This window comes from Mugil cephalus, chromosome 14 (assembly GCF_022458985.1).
Source record: "Mugil cephalus isolate CIBA_MC_2020 chromosome 14, CIBA_Mcephalus_1.1, whole genome shotgun sequence".
Taxonomy (NCBI): Eukaryota; Metazoa; Chordata; class Actinopteri; order Mugiliformes; family Mugilidae; genus Mugil; species Mugil cephalus.
The window spans coordinates 3,274,629-3,294,518 of NC_061783.1; the positions used below are offsets into that span (position 1 = coordinate 3,274,629).

Genomic DNA, 19,890 nt, shown 5'->3' on the forward strand with positions numbered 1-19,890 from the left:
TGGGATCAATGTTTTGTTTTTTTTTGCTGTTGTTTTGGGGGTTGTTAGGTAGTCAAAAAACAAATATAAAGGTGCCTGACACTTTTTTATTGTAATCATTTCTGGAGGTTTAAATTGCCCCAAGGATAAAAAAAAGTGACAGTCAATGAACTGCCGAGATAACGCAGCTACATGTTACAAATCCTCGCCTGGAGCTGCAGCTGACGGGCATTGGGGCAGGCCGTGAACTATCTTGAGTGAGTCGGACATCTTTGACGTGACGTTTCAGGAAATGCGTGACAGACCGCGGAAGAGAAAACACTGGATACAGGCTGGTCTGTAATATAACGACTCTGGTCAGAAAGTAGTATTTTATTTCCTGTATATTTCAAGGGCTTTGTATGCAGTTTCGGGACCCTTATTGTAATGTTTTACGCGCAGTCTCTCCAATAACAACAACAACGCTCTCTAGCATCAAGAGAAATATTGAATCAGGGGAATGGGACAGGTTGAGCAGATAATCATCTAACTCACAAATCTCTGTGCCGCTCCAAATACAATCGCTATTTTTTTATATATATATTTTTTTGTGGTAATTGACACATTTGCGCTGTTGTTGTTTTTATTGTTTTCCGGCTGCTAGTGTAAAAGCCCCCGGGCATCCCGCGGCTCTGCTTGTGATGGCGTGGCATTAGCTGCTTCTTTGTTTGTGCAGTACGCTGCGAGCAGTGTAAATGTTCACAAAACGCGGATGTTCCCCTGCCCTCGCCGTTCAAGTCATCCCGAGGAACCCGAGGAGGATAAACGCCCTGTAGCCCTTTGCCAGGAGCCGGAGGCGGCCAGCTGATATCTCCTGATAAACTCCTTGCCAAGGCGGTGCGGCCGATCATGGAAGATGAGGTGCTGGAGCAGATGTTGTCCGTGTTTAACTCGCTGGTGTCGTGGATCGCTGCTGGTGCCATGGTGTTCGGTGGGGTGGTGCCCTACATCCCCCAGTACAGGGACATCCGCCGGACCCAGAACGCAGAGGGCTTCTCCACCTACGTGTGCCTGGTCCTGCTAGTGGCCAACATCCTCCGGATACTGTTTAGGTAACAGGCTGTTACTCACACGGTCAAATGTGGGGCCGACACTCCACTGCGAAATCCGACAATTTATAGTTCTTTTTTTCTCATTTAGCTTATCAGACAGTGTGTCAAACATAAGGAATAAGACTTTGGACTTTGAAAGAATCCCTAGGATGTTCCCTGTAATTCGGCTTTAAATGTGGCCTTTATGGACCTTCAATAGTTTTGTAATGTCAGACATAACAAAGGGAAAACTGCTTGGTTAATAGGATGTATGACAATTATTAACTGTGGCTACTTGCCATTTATCAAAAGGTTTAAACTGTATAGCATAAACTAGACTTAAGCAAATAAGAAAAGAAAAATAAGGGTAAGAGCATATATATAACAGAGAATGTAGATTCTCTTCCACCGAGCTCCATTCTGTTTATGCTTGTTTTTAAAGATACTACTTATTCAACTTATTATTTTCCCAGATAATGTGTGAACATTAGAGACACATATGCAGACCGACATTTAAGCTCACACACTGACTTATTTGTGTCCTTCAGATTTGGCCGCTACTTCGAGACACTGCTGCTGTGGCAGAGCATCATCATGATTTGCACCATGCTCACCATGCTGAACCTGTGCACCGGCGTCCGCATGGCCACTGAACTCAACACCAAGAGACGCTCCTTCATAGGTCAGACACCCTCCCCCTCCTTTTTTTCTCTCTACAGTTCAGATAACACTCTGGTACTTCAATCGTGCATGAGTGAGTGCATGTTTGTGTGACAGTTTGGAGATCGTTGCACGTGACCTGGTGGACAGGATCCTTAAGAACTATAGATATTCTGTAACCAAACAATTAGGTTTCACTGCTGCTTAATTGTACACTTAAGGAATTAACTGGCCTTAAGCTCTTTGAAATGACCATATTCACCTGGAGTCTGAGCCTGAACACGTCACGTTTTTTCCTCAAACTGACAGAAACAATCTTAAAGGCGATCCAAATCTGCCACGGTGTCATGTGCCTTTAAGAGGCACTAACACCAAATGACTAAGCTTAACTGAAACAGACCTGAGTGTAGCTCAGTAGAAGTAAAACCTTAAGCGCGACCGTCACACGAAGTTATTCAGTAACTACACATGCAAACAATAAATCTTGTTGCACGCTTTTCTATACAAGGATTAGGGACAGGGCCCTCTGTTGTTTCACGGGTCATGTGTTTGAAGTCTGCGCCACGTGTCCTGTGCACTGCTAGACATACTGCTCCTGGCTTGGATGTTCAGCTGTGCCTGTACATGTGCTAATGTGCGTGGGCTCAACCTCAGATAACGGAAATCTCTGTGTGCGACAATGTCAATGGAATCACAGTGATAGTCTGAGTAAAAGCATTACAAATAGTGTTAGATATGAGCCGTTCATAAATGAAAACACGGAGCCGTTTGGCCATGTTGATGATAAATGTGACTCTTGGAGTCTTGTCAATGTGACTAAAATGCTATGCTGCCTTAAAGTCATCGAGTGCTATCCATGGTCGGTGCTGTTCCTTTACAGCCTGTTTAGGATTGTTAGTACTTTTTGACTGTCTGGGAATTTATTGCTAAGATGGGAGTCAATTAGATTAGCTAATCTTAATGAATGAAAGCAGAGTTAAGGAAAGACGAACTTCAGCTACAGTCCCATCTAAAGCTCACTAATCTACACATTTTACAGGGTTAAATAAAACCGTCATGTTGCGGTTTTATGTGATGCTAATGTGTACAATAACTTCCCACATACTTTGTCGAAGTATTTCCTTCTTGTTATTGTTGTTGTTACTTTGGCAGCCTCCCCAGCCAAAAAAAACTAGAAGTGTAAAACCTCTCAAGTGAAATATCACAAAGCTGCAACATATGTATGTTTTTGATTAAACGGACATCTCGTAATAGAAAGAAATGCTTTCAACAAAAGGTTTCAAACTTTAAATCTGGTTCAGTTCTCACAAAGAAAGTGCTGTGTGTTTTATCCTTTACACTGTAAAATCTTCACTTGTAAAAAGAAGTTACTACAACATATTGTTTGTTATTATTGTTTGACAGCTGGATCTGTTTTAATGTCCTGGCTATTCTCAGCTATTGAAGTGTGTGGTGTCCTCAAGCCGACATCTAAGCTCTATTAAGCCTTCAGAATAAAAAGGAGTTGTGGCTTGCCTATGACATTTTAAAGATGTCTAAATAATCATGTTTAAGTGGGATCTATTTTAAACGATTGTCACTTTGTCCTGAACCGGCTGCCTCAGCGGACTGAGGCCCAAAAAACAAAAATAAAATCTCCAAAAGCCTCAGAATTAATCCCAGAATCAACAACTCTAACACTAACTCTGCGCTGTAATGCGAAAATAAATCTGTAATCAAAGAGAGATTACACAAAGTGGACCAGCATGGTGCGCTGCCAGAAGGAACATTAAAGCTATATTACAGTTTAAATACATAGGCTGTTTAAAAAACTTAACAAAGAAGCAGTTCGCTCAAGTTAACCCTCAAACATCCTGCAAGTGAACAAGTTCTGCACAGAGAGTGGACGACCATTTCTGCAAGACATGGTCAGACACTGGTGGTCAGTTATTCAAAACACATACGCAAAGTTATTTCTGTTAAATGGGACCAGTACTATCTTCTGAGGTCAAGGTTGCACTTCCTCTTTTCACAGAAGCATAAAAGCATTGATATATTTGTTCAATAAATAATTGAAAAAGTTTCTGATGTGCAAGTGTTTCTACTGCATTGGTTCAGTTGATAAAATCTTTGCCAAGTCAAAAGCCAACAGTTTCCCTGAGATTTATCTGCTATTTATTGTTATTATTATTATTATTATTTTTTTTTGCAATTTGAGTTACTTTAGTAAGTTATCAATTGCATAGATTTGACTTGGATTAAATTGATGCTTAAGGTTGAGAAATTAGATCACGGAAATTGACCAAGGTTTGTTGAAATTCACATAATTTTGCCTTCTCTTCTTCTCATGTTTTTCTTTCGTAACAGGCAGAGAGAAGTTCACTAAACAAAATCTGCTTTCAGGGCTTTTCAAATGCAACATTACCAAATACATTTGAGCATATTCTGCGTATTCTGAACACTGCTGCCCTACTGTAGTCTTTTTCACCTAATACTCAGTGGTCACTGGTGCAACAAATCAGGAAGTCAGACAATGGCCTCATGGGTCAGGTGACGGTTCATCTCTAGCTCAGAGAAAAGAACAAACAAGCTCTTTTTTTTTCCTTCTTCATTCTCTATTTCTTGTCTGTAGCAACAGACAGTAAGGACGAGGAGGTCAGAATCCCTAAGAGGCACTTTCTGGGTATGTACAGAGCTTACTGTGTCTACCATGAAACATCAGTCCTAGTCCATCTGCCTCTCCCTCTCCATCCCCTTTTGTGTCATGCATGATAATGACTCAGCTTGGCCCTCACCTCAGCCCAGCCACCACTAACTGATACGGACTAACACTGCTTCCACCGAGCTTAGATGAAGCATGAGCCCATTGTTTTTGCATGTACAGTAGTTTTTTTTTTCATGTTTTGGGAGCTATGGAAAACATTCACTGCCCGTCCTTTGCAGCCACTATTGAGATGCTTTCAGAGCATGTTACACCGCACGCACTCGGCAGAAGTGCATGTTAAGCTTTCTGTAAAAGTGATTTTTGCATGTTACATTCATTCAGTCATATATATATATATGAAATGACAATGGAAACTCATGTGTTCTGAACTTGTCATCTGTTTGCAGAGATTTACTAGACTATTAAGTTACTCACTGACACATAACTTTATTCTAATGTTTTTGTGGCTTAAAGTGCAAATATTGTTCCAAACTAAGTGTGTTTTTCCGTGTGAATAATGACCCTTAAACTGTTGCATGTTCATTTTATTCTGCGCTGATCCGTCAGTGTGAAGCTCCTTATCAAATGGCTGGTCTATGCACAGTAAGATGCTCTAAATGAATGCTGTCTTCTAACAAACCTCTATGAAATATATGTAATACACTTAGCATTAGCACAACGTCCTTCGTGATGGCTTTGTAGAGATGGGCCGCATCAAAGCAGACACACAGTGAAGCGGCGTCTTCTGGATATCCGTGTATGTGTGGCTAGTTAGCTGGTTTATTTAGGTTCAGTCCCGTTAGGATTTCTGTCCTGCTGTTGAAAATATTATGAATATATGTATTTGTTTTGTGTTTTTGTAAAGATTTTCATCCGCAGCAGGGACAAATGGGCATTGTATAGGCAGAGATGCCTGAGATGGGCTAACAAATTGTTGACTTGTCTCTGTAATGGAGTTGCTGACAGTAACAAAAATATAAACTATCACCAGCCTTAACTGTTCATGTAAGAGCATCTTGGTGTGCAGCTGTACTGTTCACTGCAGGTTCAAACTGTCAAAATTATGCACTTTAGTGGCCACGTCCATGGACAACATTAGCAACCTCTTGTCTCAATGATTATGCACGCATAATACCTGGACCAAAACCATAGCATCACAATGGAATTGAACCAGAGCTTTTCCGATTTGATTCATCCGAATTATTTTCTTGTTGACCGACGTGAAGTGCAGCTCATTTTAATGTTTTCTCCTAAAGATAGACTTTCTTTGTAAACTTGAAATCAGGTTTTGTTGCCTTTTTACGTGTTTTTTTTCCTGCTGTGGGTCTGCTAACATCTACTCAGACTAAATACCAAATAGAACTGCTTCTGTAATGTCAGACTTCACATGAGCTGGATGAACAAAAACACAGGCGTCACTATGACGCTTCAGCCACTTGCCAGTTCTAACCGTATTACGCCAAACAAGTTTTCAGTATGAAGTGAATTCATGAGAAAATTATAATGAGTGTTCTCAAATAAGCAAACTTTCCATACTAAAAACCTGTTAAATGGTTATTTGTAGAATATTTATGCACACTGCAATTATTGTAGAAGGAGCTGTTGGTACGGACCTGGCACGGACACTAGATGGCGACAGGAAGCAATATATGCTTGAGTTGGACAGGCAAAGAATACACTCGGCTCAGTTTGTTTGAATTTTGCGTATCTTCTCTTTTTGGGACTGCCTGAATACCCTTCTTTATTTCCTTAGAACCATTAAAGTCATTAAAGCAGAAACCATTTTCGTCAGCACTGTTGCTTCACGTGGTTCAGTCTGTTTCTGTCCATTCCACTTTGCCAGTGACCTGCAGAGTTACTTCTGGCTCAGATATGAAAAGCCGGGTGACGCTGGGCCAAAGGCTGGACCTTCCATGAATGGCTATCGATCAGCGAGCTCTGCCAAGCGTCATTAGAGCTGACGGAAAGCCGTGTTCTTTGATTGCAGCTTCGCCGGTCCGCGGCTGCTTATTGATCCGCTGGTGGAAATATCAAGAGCAGGCATGTTGTTGTCTGCCACTGATGAAAGTGTGAACACACATAGGCAGGAGGAGGAGGAAGGAAGGACAGGACAGGAAAAACTAGTTCTAGAGAGCCCACAGCCATCAGGTAGATGAACTTCATGTTCAGTGATTCACCACAGTGATGTTTGATCAGCAGGACATACTCTCTACCTGTACATATCTCTGATTGTTCAGCATGTTCCCTTTTATGTTCTCTAAGCATTAATCTTCGCACATGTTTCTTAAAAAAGCAAAGTGTTGTTATCACACCAGGCACTTCCTTCAAAGAGTGGAACAAGAACTGAAAGAGGAGAAACGCAAACTCCCTAGGATGGTAAAATAGATGTAGACATGCCTAGCTGTGAACATTTTGTGTAGGGATATTGTACTTCATAAGGCTTCAGTTGGTAGCTAAGATAACACCATGGAATTGAGAGGTTCAGGGAACCTCCTGCAGTGTCCCGGTCTCAATCACGCCAACGGCCACGTTTGTGCCGTACAATATGTCTTTTGTTGCAGCCTGTGTAATTTTCAGACGGAATGAGTCCTGGTGTTATAGCAGCTCAGTGTGATTATATGGAAGACCGCCCGCCGCAATCCTTTAAGGAGATTAAGAGATCTGATCATTTGGTTGGTGTCAGAATCCTAGATGGTGGTGATCACTCAGGTGGAGGCTTTGCAAGGAAAAAGTGAGATGGAATAATTGCAGAAAAAGTGAATGTACATATTTCAATGGCCTGACAGAGAGAATACAGATGGAAATTTGAATCATCATCCCCAGCGGCTTAAAAACGAATCTTCCCCGGCAAGATGACCGTAAACCACGGCTCTGCTCCATGGGGAGAGCCTGCGAGTTTTCAGACTCCTGTTTGTTCACAAGAGGCAGCAGCTCCGCCTGTCACAGCCTCGTTCTTTCTCCAGCTCCGTACAGTCTTGAGATTATTTGACAGCTTTTCATATTACAGCTGTAAATCGTCTCCAAGATCTTTGCATTCATTCGGTCAGCACATTTTCAGCGCGCGGGGGAGAATGTGTTTGATAGGAGGAATAAATGTGCATTGGGGAAGAAGCTCTGCATAAGCTTTTTGAGATCTTTCAAAAGATCGCTGAGGTCAGGGTACTCTCATTTAAGTTTTAAGTGAGAATTCTTTTTTAAATTAAATTTTAATTTAATGTCAGGGGGAGGAAGCTATGATTGTTAACTAAAGGCACAGTTCAAATTTGTCACTTGGGTTCTATTACAGAATTAATCTTGAGGCTGCCCTGTTCTTTGCATGTCAGTCATGTTTATCAAATCTGCTTCCATGGACTAGACAGCAAGACCGGACAGCTTAGTTATTCAGAGCAAAGAGGTTAACATCCGTAGGTTATATTTTTTCCTTTTGGCCTGTCCTGGTGGATTGTCATGTGGGGTTTCTGATGTTGGCTGCTCCAGTTTGTCCTGTTTTCCACCAGTCAGAACCAGGTGATGTGTGTGACTGCGTTGCCGCTACTCTTCTGTCCATTCACTGCGTATAACAAACTTGGTGACCCCAGACATGCTTTCTGCCACAAAATATTCAAAGACCCTGAAGTTCCTCTGGCTCCCAGTCTAGTTGCAGATATTTTGTAGCCTCACACGTTTCTAAAACAACAGTGCCCACGGCAAGTTGCGTTGTGCAACTTGCCGTGGGCACTGTTGTTTTTGTTTTCTTTTGGGGTGGTACTTTACACTTGGAAAACACGGTATCATGGTTCACAGACTGGGGTACTTGCTAATATCCCATGCGGCGTTATCACAAAGCTATTGTGACATTTGTTTTCTATCGGCAACATTTTTGTTCCTTCTCAGCGTGCTGTCTACACCTGGAAACAGAGTATCCCAATGAATAAGTACATTGATAATACCTGAAAGAAAAGTCCTTTTTCAATTAGATTAGATTCAACTTTATTGTCATTGCATATAGGTGCACAGCCAACAAAACTTTAAATTTTGACCTTTCTGAAAAAGGAACTTCTCAACTGTCCCTGTGCTTAAGGTATGTGCCCAGGCCCAACGATGCTACAGAGGTACAAGAGACATCCATTTCTTTCTATTGTCTGGTTAGGGCTCCTTGCTCTTTTTGGTCCCACCGGATTCTGCACCTTCATTGTGTTTGGCAGGTTAGAATATATGACCTTATCCTGTAGGTGCACAGTAGTTATCCCACTCCTAAGGGCAGGTAGGGACCTAACTTTTAGCCTGAGTCCTCAGAAAGTTGTGGAGACTTGGCACTGAACGCCTATTAGTCACCTCGAAAAAGCTACCTGTCAGAGTTTGACAAAATGAAGCCCTCTGAAATCACTTTCAGAGGCTGTTATAACTGCCTTTCATCATAACGTTCTTCCGTCTTCACCTGGGTGCTTTTGAGTGAGAGCCAGCGATTATTTCAATTATACCTGTAGATTTGAATTTCCATGGCCTAATGGAAGCTGTCAAGAACCGGTTGGTAAGCAAGCAATTGTAATCTCCGACTCTGACCCGTGTCTTCCTGCACATGTACCGCAACTCTGCAGGACTGCACATCGAGACCTTCAGCCGCTGCGAGGAGTCCATTGTGTGCAGCAGAAGTCCGTTTCCACACAGTAACACCGCGGCTGCCACACAGCATGGGGATTAAAGAGGAAGATGAGAGTTCCCCAGGGTACACAAGTGGCACAGCACGAGAGGATGTATGGCAGAGAATGGCCGAGGTACACTGCTGTGCTAAGCATCCTTTAGTGGTCAGTGTGAAAGTGTGAAATGGAGTGACACTGCTCTGCCTACAAAATCCTCATTGCTGGAGGCAGTTGTGCCTCCTCATGTTTTAGAGGACTTGGAGATGAAGACAGGAAAGCGATGCACTGGGACCGCACATGTAGTTAAAAAGCATGTCACGATCACCGTGTTCTGCGCCACTTTTTTTTTCTTTTGGGAAAGGCAACTTTAAATGAATTAAATGTACGGTACGGCAGAATCAAGAATGAAAAAGAAAAACATCTTCAATGTCATGGCATTAGTTCTTCCCAGGCCTCTACTTCCTGACATCGGTGGAATCTTGGAGAGAAAATTTAAATCCTGCGCTAGTGGTAATGCATGTGCAGCCTAATCAATAAGTAAATAATGTCACAATCAAACACATCAAAAAGTATGGCTACACCTTGGCATTGATAATCTAAAAAAAAAACATTTTGTTGCATAAGTACAACATTTTTTACAGTAACTACATATTTTGGACACTTTTTAAGCTATCATTGTTGGCGCTAACATGCTAATTGCATCTTCTGGGCTACTAGTCCAGTATTCATTCTTTTATCTCGGTTTCTGGGTCTTGGTGTTTTATACTTTTACAGCTTTAAAGCCAGGTCCTAAATGCATTTGACTTTGCTGTGTTTAGCCTTGGTCCAACACATTGCTTAAGTAGGTAGAACATTACAGCTCGCTAACTAGCCATAAAGCTAATACAGCAAAACAGTGTAAATGGTCACTAGCCAGCTACTGCTGCTGCATGTGTGCCTTTTATATGGTGCCTTGTAATTTCACGACTTAGGCCCGCAGTGTATGGCATGTATCGTATGTTTTGCTTTGTGCCCCCTGTCATGCTGTGTGTACCTTAAGCAGCCAGCCTGGCACTGGGTGCTGCTCTATTGCCCCAGATCACTTCCCTCTGTGTTCGGCTGTTATCAGACTCTGCCACCCTGGTGCTAGCTGGCTCAGATTCACAGTCTTCTGGCTCTGCTGCAGGCAGGCCTTCACAACCACAACCAGCATCTGCACCTATAGGATAATCCCTGCTTTACAGTTCATATAGCAACTCTCAGTGGGTATCCTTTGTGTTCATCATACTAAGAGCCAAAACACATCCCACAGTATACCTCTTAAAAGCTTGCATTTGCTTATCTTTTGTTCAACACTGCATTGTGTTGCCATCTTCGATACTTTTAAGGTTTTGCCATGTGTGACAGGTTGACAGAAGATCTGTGGCATCGCTTGAACGGCTCCCTGAGATTTATTTGGTTATATTCACTGGATCCGTTTAACTTGTGCTTCAAAAAGGAATAATTGCATTGGCTCCTTATTGGAAACCCAGGTTACTTTCCAAGCATACGTGCCCGCCATGTGTATTCATTTATAAATGCCATCTAAATGTCAGAATTGGGCACCATTAATTCTCTAATGAAATAAAATTTCATTCAGTTGTGGCCCAAATGTCATGAATGCCCGTTTCTTCACATGTGATTTCACCTTGAAAGATAAGTTTGTTTAGTTTAGACATGATCCGTTGTGGCAAACAAAAGCCTACTAGACATTTTGTTGTATTTCTTTTATATTTTTTCTTATCTACTGTTTTCCCCATCTCTGGAGGCCTATGCAAGCACACTGGGCCTCCTTAGAGTGCTTAGATGTGCCACTTAGATATTTTGAAAGCCTCATTTAGACGTGATTAAGCAAATGAACTCTATTGCATTTGAGGCGTGTTGAAATTCCATTTACGATACAGCAGTGGAACAAACACACTTTAGCTCTCGGCCATTATTAGGTTTTCATGGTTAAATCTCCTCTGCTCTCTTTATGCAAGCAGCTATATATGTATGGCTTTCCCAGTCCTCAAACCATGTGGCACCATGTGTTCCATCGCTTCATGTAGGTGTAATTAAAGGAAAGCCTGTGGCAATTGTTGACACGTTGTAGCCATGAGGTTTTATCACACTATGATTAGTATTGGCTTTGTTACTTATAACAGGAATCCAGTGTCATTGTGCTCAGAATCTCTATCTGATCATTTGCACAGAGAAAAGCGCACAAGTGTTGTCGGTTCAGATAACAGGGTTTAAATCATTCATCAGTTCCCATGTTCCCACCCAGCCCACTACCACACATTTTTCACAGCTTCCCATAAAACCTTCCCACCTCCACGACCTCGAAGTGAAATGTTTGTGTTTTACAACAGTCATAATGAGGAGTTCAAATGGATCACAGTACAGATATGTGTAGCAGGTATGTTTTGTCTACACTACGAGAAGTGCACTGTGGGAATGGTGTGAAAATTCGCAACTGGAGTGTGAAGTTAGTTTAAAAAAGTTTCACAAACCGCATGCTCTGTGAGGCTTAAAAAAAGAGCAGACAGGAATAGGAGCACATGATTTCTTGTAGTTCTCCAAAATGAGAGGTATCGTCTAGAAGTGTCTCGTGGATGATTCACCACCAAACCAAAGCTCAAACAGGTAGCGCCAGTGTCTGAAGTTGTTACTTCAAAGTCAAAGTCAGCTTTATTGTCAATTTTTGATGTGTGCAGCACAGGTATATGTACCTGTACGTATATTTTGTAATTTTAATCATGACTTACATTTTGGGCATGATATTTCCAATTGCATGGTGGAGATCTCATAAAATAATTCACAGATTCGTGTAAAGTAAATCACATCCATGCTCCACAGAAGAGGAATCTTCGCTATTTTTAATGATTGTTCACTGACAAGACAATCTAGCAATGTTTTTCCATTAAGCTGACCCACAATTGACAAATCTTACACTACACAAACCAAAATGTCCAAATTTCAATCCCCATTTTGAGCTTTTGAGCATGATACGGCCAGTAGTACAGTTTTGATCCTCCATGCCTGGTAGTTATCCACATCTTTCACACTTCATTCCCCTGGTATGTGATACACAACACATGAACTAACCACTCAGCTTCATTGACTTATATGTTTTAAGTCACAGTTTCTTTGGTCTAACGTGTCATTTCCCTGTTGTGCACCTTTAGACTTTGACTGGACCTACTTCTGGTCATGGAGTCGCTTCGTGGACTACTTGCAGTGTGTGCTGGCCTTCACACTGGTCTCGGCCTACATCACCTACCTCCTCCTGGACTCTGCGCTGTTCGTGGAGACCCTGGGCTTCCTAGCTGTCTTCTCCGAAGCGATGCTCGGCACACCGCAGCTCTACTGCAATTATCAGAACAAGTCAACAGAGGGCATGAGGTACAGATTCAATCCATCCGTCATTTAAATAAAGGATTCAGTGGAGACACAGTAGAAACCAATGAGAGCTCTGGGTGATATCAATTTCGCACTTCCACTGAAATGTAGATCCAAATTCAGCACCGTGGTAATATTTGAAATTCAGCAATTGCAGAAAAACTGTACTGAACTCTTTTGTTCCCCTATCATAAAAGCAGTGACCTGCCAAGGCTCAGTCAACTTGTCTGAAATATTATTAAGATTTCTTCTGTCTGTTCTGCTGCTGTAACTTCTCTGCCAAACACACATGGGCAGTAATCAGTAACCCCAGTGGTGCAGTTTTACACACCTATGTGTGGGTGCTGCTGGATGATATTGCAGTTAAGCATGAATAGACAGATGAGTCCCCAATATTTACTAGCTAGCTTCAGTTTCACTGCTCCGATTTTGCTTTTGTACAGTCTGATTTGTGACTGATACATATGCTAAATACTAAATCATCAGTGATGTTAAAGAATCATAGCACTACTGTTCCTTGGGGAAAATATGTAATAGAAGAGAAACTTCCCTTGCTTGCATCATCCATCTGTGCCACTCACTTAAAAATGAAGCAAACTACAACTCTCAAAGTTGATTTTCAGTTTTCAAAAAACTCACATGAAATATTGTTAGTGTATTCTGTGTCATTTTTTTTTCTGATCGGTGGGTTTGTTTTGGGGCATATATCCAGTTCCATCCAACCATTATCTATCACTGCTTATCCTCTGGATATAATTGGGAGAGGGGCAGGTACACCCTGGTCATCTATCAGAGGACTAGCACGTCTATCACACTACTAACACAGAGAATGACCAGTTACCTACCAAGCAGGGGGATGAAGCTGAGGTACCCTAATAAAACCCACACAGGGACAGGGAGAACATGCCTGCTCCGCACAGAAAAGACCCAGTCTGCTGGTATGTCCCAAAACCATCAAGCTGTGAGGCGACAACGCTAACCACTGCACCAAAGATTATTTCTCCCTCTGCCTCGACGCAGCCACTTCTCTGCCATGATGTTTCTTTGAGACAGAGCCAGGCGTACACCGTAAATTAGAGTTTGGGGGAAAATCCACCAGTCAAAACAGTTTTGAATGCAAAACAAACATTGACCATCACTTCTCTCTTTCTATTGAATTCTCAAGTACAATTTCCAATCAGTTTAATAGTAAAGCAAACACAGTTCATTGTATCCTTGATTAATGATAATGTCTCTATTCTAATGAGCAATGTTAATTTATGAGTGCCACTTCATCACAGGCAGCTCTCAGGGTGTTTGTACACTAGCAATGACTCCAGCTTATATTGTCTCTAATTAGTAATTAGAAGCCCTGATTTTTGAAAGTGTATACATTTAGAAAATCGATTCCAGTGTAGCAGTACACTGGAGTCTATTTGTTCAGATGGTATATGCTATCTTAATCCCACAGCACTTTTATAAAGTCGATAACAGGAAACGAGTGAAGTTGAAAAGTAATGGGCACAGATACAGATGTTGGAGCGATTAAGCTGATAGTGTCTGTATTAAAAGACTTTCATGTTGGAGATTGTTCACCAAGCACACTGGCTTGATAAAAAGCTTTCTCGCAGTGTGTGTCCCGCCTCAGAGCAGTTTGTGCCCCCTCTCTGCTGGTTGGCTTTCTGCAGCAGAAAGATAACAGAGCTCCAGCAGGGCTGCCTGTCCACTTAACCGGCCGTGACAACTCCCACGCTGGGCCTTTCCATACCGTCTCCGTCCCGTGCTTTGTTTAATCTTAATTTCCGCGTGCTCGCTACCTTCTCATCACTTTGTCTGCAACTCCTATTGTTCTTCAAGCCGTCTGATGTATGATGTACGATGTTGCTGCTCATGCTCAATTTCTGTGTAACTGCCATATATGGATTGATTTACACCGATCAGGCAGGTTGTGGAGGCCTCTTCCAAAACAACCGTGACTCATCAGAGAATGGACATGGGTCTTCTGAGGTTGTCCTATAGTGTCTGGCGTGTTGTTAGTGTTGGCTGATCAGCTGCCAGGTCCAAACGGCACAACATTGAATTGTCACAAGTCATTTACTTCTGCTGTCAGTGGTTTTAATGTTGTGGCTGTGTATCGGGGCATTTTGCCGTGCACCATTTCGAGTTGGCTGCTTTCTGCAGTCCTCCAGAAAACATCCCCACAAAGACAAAGGTGGTAATCGTTCCGTCAGTTTGAGTGGGCTTTTGAGTGGGATAGCTATCTGTACGAAGCAAAAATATATTGCAGCATTTTGGAAAATAACTGGAACACAATCAGTCACGTCAGTAGACTCCTATGTGTAGTGGAACCTAGTTCACCACTACAGCAAGTAATCCGAACCTTGGTAACGACCTAGCAACAGAAATGATTTTCTAGTCCCAGATGAGATTAACAACAAACCGATCCATTTTGTAACGTATTTTTCAGCCGTTTCCTGCTCCAGCTCTGACAGTTATAGTGTTGCCATGGAGATAGATACAATGTTGCCACAGATTTGGCGGAGCAGTATTTTTAGTGATGAGTCAGCCGTGCTGTAATGCTGATTTGAGCACGTTCTGAATGTCTTATTGACCAATCAGATTGATTGGTCGGAACTACTTGTTGTATAATACATATTTTATCATGTATAAAAAATATAGTTATTATGACTGGTAATCTAAATTGCTTTAATTTATATTATTTTATATTTTGTACATTGTCTGTCCAATGGCACTCTTTAAAAATGTTGCGCTGTTAAGAAATGTTGAGTCAACCAAGCTCTCTACCACAGTTCTCTTTAGTGTGATTGAAAGAAAATAAAAATGGCTTTTGATAGTATTCATATATTTGTGATGTTACATGTACATATACTGTATATATCACCATATATGTATACACATTGTATGTTCGTTCTCATGTATGTATACATATATACATATATTGTGCATACATTCAGCGGCATATGTAAATATGTCTCTATATAATTTAACACGCATTTAAAATATATCCAACCACATATTGAACATATATCGGTACATATATTTACTGAATATGTTTCCATATTATTTTATGCATAAATATATTCTACCACATGCAGCACATATGTTGTGGTGACTGGCCCACAGTTGTTAGTAGAGTGACTGACAGTAGGTAGAGCAGGTTGTCCACGAACCAGAGAGTCCCGCCATTTAATTGCCATTTAAAAATATAAAATTGCATATATTTTGGGATATATAAACACATATATATGTTCATGTCCAATATATTGTAATATACTGAAAGAGGCCATCTTTTGTATATTTTGCCATATATTGCAATATATTACATAAATATATAATATATTCCAAAAATAATATACTGCAATACATTAGTGTTTTTTATGCAATATATAAAAAAATATGTTTTCCTTTCGTAAGGGTAGTAGGACTGGAGCATGGCCATTCAAGAACGTGTAAAGTGACTTTCAGCCGTATCACTATGTGCATTAGTCACTTCCTTGATAAATTTCTTCCCGTGTGATATTTGAAGGCTCTAGCAAAAGTATTTTCTCCTTTTAATTACAAAGTCTTGATGAGAAAATGTTTCGATTGCCCTTGATGCTTACGAAAGCGACGGCTATTTTCCGCTGTTTGCTCCAGCAGCAGGATGTGTCGCCTGCATTTACTCCACATTTGTCCAGTTACTCACGGAGTGATAACTCACGACTAAACAGTGCACTTGATGCAGAAATTAAACTCCGCAATATCTCACCAGTTGAAAGGTTTTCATGTGTAGTAGGATATATATCCACGAAAGAAATGCAGTTCTTTCTCCCTTGTGAAAAGTAGGCATTGATTCCAGGACAGGACTGGTGGACTCCACGGTGTACTAAGGCTGTGAACTCTCTGTGAACGGCAGCAATAAGTCAAAGGAGCAGAGCAGAAATGGATAAAGAAACAGGTTTGTTGAACCTCGAGTTCAGCTCAAATCACTGCAAGATGGTTCTTTGAACAAGAACAAAGGTATATTTAGTATTTAGTATTTGATATAGTTTTGAATTTTTGCAATGATAGTAACACGCATATTTGTCTTCATATTGATAAGAATATAACAAAGTTGAAATAGCTGGAAAAACGTGATTCATTTGTGTTGATCGTCTACAGAAATCATGCAATTAATCCCAAATAAATATTTGAATCTATTGCCAGTCCTAGTATGTACACAATCTGACTTAACGGTCTGCTTGGGGAATATTCTTGGCTGTCGCACAACAAGCAAGTAATGACTTTTAGGGACGCCCTACTGTATGGTCCTTTGCTGCAGAAAATTTGTTCTCGTAGTCCAGATGAAAGTTCTACACTTATGGATGGATTTGAGAAGCTGCCAAATTCTGTTTCTCAGTAGGTTAACAGTGTGTTTAGAACTCCAGTGTCTGTGTTATGGATTGATTGGTTGCTGTCCGTCGGCCAAAACCAGAAGAGACGGGAGCTAAACTGCTTATTTCAGACAGTGGATTAACTGAGGGGCTGCATAAACAGTCTGTTTACGATAAATAAGGGTTTTTGAAACCACAAAACATGCAGAGCTAATGTAGTGGATTCCCTGAACAGAAATATAGAGCTGGGAATTAGCATAGTTTCCCTTCATACACAAAATTCTGCCCTAAAACACATAAAACAGTGAAACTTCATCGTGGTTGTTTTTAACAGAACAATTCAGCGACCCAGTCACTGACGACATGTTGTCTGACTTCACCACATTGTCTCGGTGTGCAGCATTGCAACATAGTTGCAGATGAATTCATCATCACCTGCATATTTTCAAATGTATAGTTCTTGAGGAAAGGAAAAACAAACAAACAAAAGGAAGTAGACTTCATATTCTTATGAGCATAGTGAAAACAAACTGATCTGTTAGACTGCCGCTGTATTTCACATGGTTAGAGTTATGATCATATTTTTATTTTTGGCGGCCAGAAGTACAGCCGCAGTCATTACTTCATCTGGTGCGGATGTAGAAATGTGTTAGAGTACACCATCTATATTCATACACATACTACACAATGTAATCAATAACAAGTCATCATTACACTCTTAAATGCTAGCATCTGCGTGAATCCAATGAAAGATGCGGGAACATTTCATACCCGGACATTTATTTTTGTGAGCTTAATGCGATTTTGTTAAAAGGAGGCTGAAGCAACTCCAAAATACTGCAACACCCAGCAAAACAGGATGTTTGTTAGCTCTGCCTGTTGTTCTGCGCTACCCTGCCTGCACCGTATTCTGCCACACAAAGCTGCCACGGAAGGCGGAGGACATTGTCATTTCCAGTTCTGTTTATTGTTTGTGTGCTCTCCGCCCCATGCGCACAACCTGTTGAGTCTGGCAGGCTGTTGCTAGGTTACTTTACCTCCGTGCTCCGTTCAAGGTGTCTGTGTGTGTGTGTGTGTGTGTGTGTGATGGTGTGTTTGCACGGATGTGAAGAATAAGCCTGTAAATCGAAGAAGTAATGAAAGCCTAATTTTTAAGATTAGAACTTGGGTGCAGGATTAAGATCAGGTTCGGCTTTGTGTTCAGGATGTTCGGGCTGTTTAGTTCCACACAAGTGAGAGAGGAGTTGAAATAAATGAATAAACGCGTGCATTTTATGGCAGAAGTAAAGTTGAGTGCTCCATCCTGGAAATAAAATAAAATATAAAAAAAAACAGTCACGTCTGTGTGAAAAACCATCATGGCGATTTCCTCCCAATTATCGACGCAGCCAGCATCCCCACGGCTCAGACCGGAGGAACATCTTAAGCGTTAGACTCTTTCTCTGTATTTGCATATTGACACGTCCCCTGCTATCTGAGTAGGCAGAGGTTGGAGTCCAAGCAGGGTAAAAGCTTGAATGAATTATTAGATGTCCACATTGTGTATACACACCATCAGTGCACCATGACACACTGTTGGACAGGCGGTAGCAGAGCATTTTTAACCATGAAATATGAATGGAGTTCAGGGGGAGGGGAGTGAGGTCTGCTTTGAAAGCGCTTGCCCCCACGAGGTCTGAGCCAAAGCCATTTGGTATTTATCTGACATTAATTCACCCCCAGGTTCTCTTGGATTAACCTCACCGATGCTGTTTGACACGAGTAACCGCCCTGTTACCGTAATGGGTCCCGAGGGTTTTGCATTAATGCTGCTCATACATTGTGTATGCGATGTCCTAGCCAGTGGTCTATTTTTTTGAGCCGCGGTGTCATTTGCTGCTCCCTCTTTCATTTCACGGCTTGTTTTTCAAGCTTTCTGTTCTTTCCTAGTGAGTATTTGGCGACATATTTATTCCATTCTGAAATCCACAGTATATGAAGTGCTTCGGCAGCAGATTTTGCAGGTCAGGTCATAGAGTTCCCATACCAAGTCCGCAGTTATTAGCTGACATTGTTTGTTTCATTTTCCAATCTTGGTTACTCACCAACTCCGAGTCTTTTCGACCAGCATTCAGTTGCGCCATTTAGGGAAGATTTTTTTTTATTCAGTTTTCATATCCATCAAAGCCTCTTTCACCACACAGGGCCACTGTACCTGAAAACATCATCTTCCAAAACCTCTGATAAACGTTACACCCCTAAGTCATGCTGCCAGACTATGATCAGCATAAGTTGATCATGGAAATCAGTGTTCATTTTCATTTATTGTATCCTATTGAGTGTATGGACGCAGCCACTTGGTGTCACCACTCTTTGAAAAAATGGAGCAGTCACTCCCATCGGTTGCCTGAACGTGGTTCTCACAGGTCTTCTGTCTGTAATCACTGAAATTTGCTGAATTTCATTGCTGCCACGTCCCTCCTAAGGCTTCCCATGTGTCCACCCCTTAAAAGGTAAATGTTGAAGTAAATGTGTCGCCATACATCAGCCTCAGCTTGTGTAATCAGTCTCTTTAGCTGCATAACCGTGTTTTGTTAAATTCCACTGCTTACTTTTTGCCACAACTCGAAATTTCACCCGTATTTAGACTGGAGCAATAACACTCTCATTATGCTTTCCAGCTCATCTAGCCATGGAGAAATCGAGAATTGGTCACCTTTCAAAAGGTCAAGAGCAATGATCCATTGAACTGAAAACAGATATTCAATTATCATAAAGTATGTAATAATAAAAAGTGCAGCGCGGAGGCCCGGTGGTGCTGCTGGTGTTGTAGGGGGGAACGGTTCATTTGTTTACCATAATTGGCAACAGCTATTGGCCATTCGCTTTGCTTCATTACAGGTTTCCTATTGTTTCATTTTAAAAAGTTTCTTTTCGGAGTAAATCACCATCATTTACGCATTTTCTTGAATCTTTTCTAAGTACCTGAAACTAGATGTGGAACCACGAGAAACTCTCAGCCAGCGCCTCTATAAATATTTGTGAAGGCAGATACTTTATGGAGGGAATTAGGCCGGATGAAAGGTGTGTGCCTGTCTGCTGGGCAGTTTTCAGGCTGCTGCTATTATTAGATGGGCCAGAGGTAT

General features: G+C 41.4%; 1 protein-coding gene across 2 annotated transcripts in view; it reads left to right on the top strand.

Moving 5' to 3' along the window:
* The first annotated feature begins 212 nt into the window (after positions 1 to 212).
* LOC125020452 (solute carrier family 66 member 2) overlaps positions 213 to 19,890 on the top strand; it is a 29,866-nt gene continuing 10,188 nt past the window's right edge. Inside the window, exons 1-4 of one of the 2 annotated variants that reach the window (XM_047605792.1) lie at positions 213 to 1,070; positions 1,598 to 1,731; positions 4,321 to 4,371; positions 12,200 to 12,416. In XM_047605792.1, the coding sequence (XP_047461748.1) occupies positions 868 to 1,070; positions 1,598 to 1,731; positions 4,321 to 4,371; positions 12,200 to 12,416 (605 nt within the window). In that variant the 5' untranslated portion in view covers positions 213 to 867. The remainder of the gene's footprint in view (positions 1,071 to 1,597; positions 1,732 to 4,320; positions 4,372 to 12,199; positions 12,417 to 19,890) is intronic. The other variant, XM_047605793.1, reaches the window with a different exon arrangement.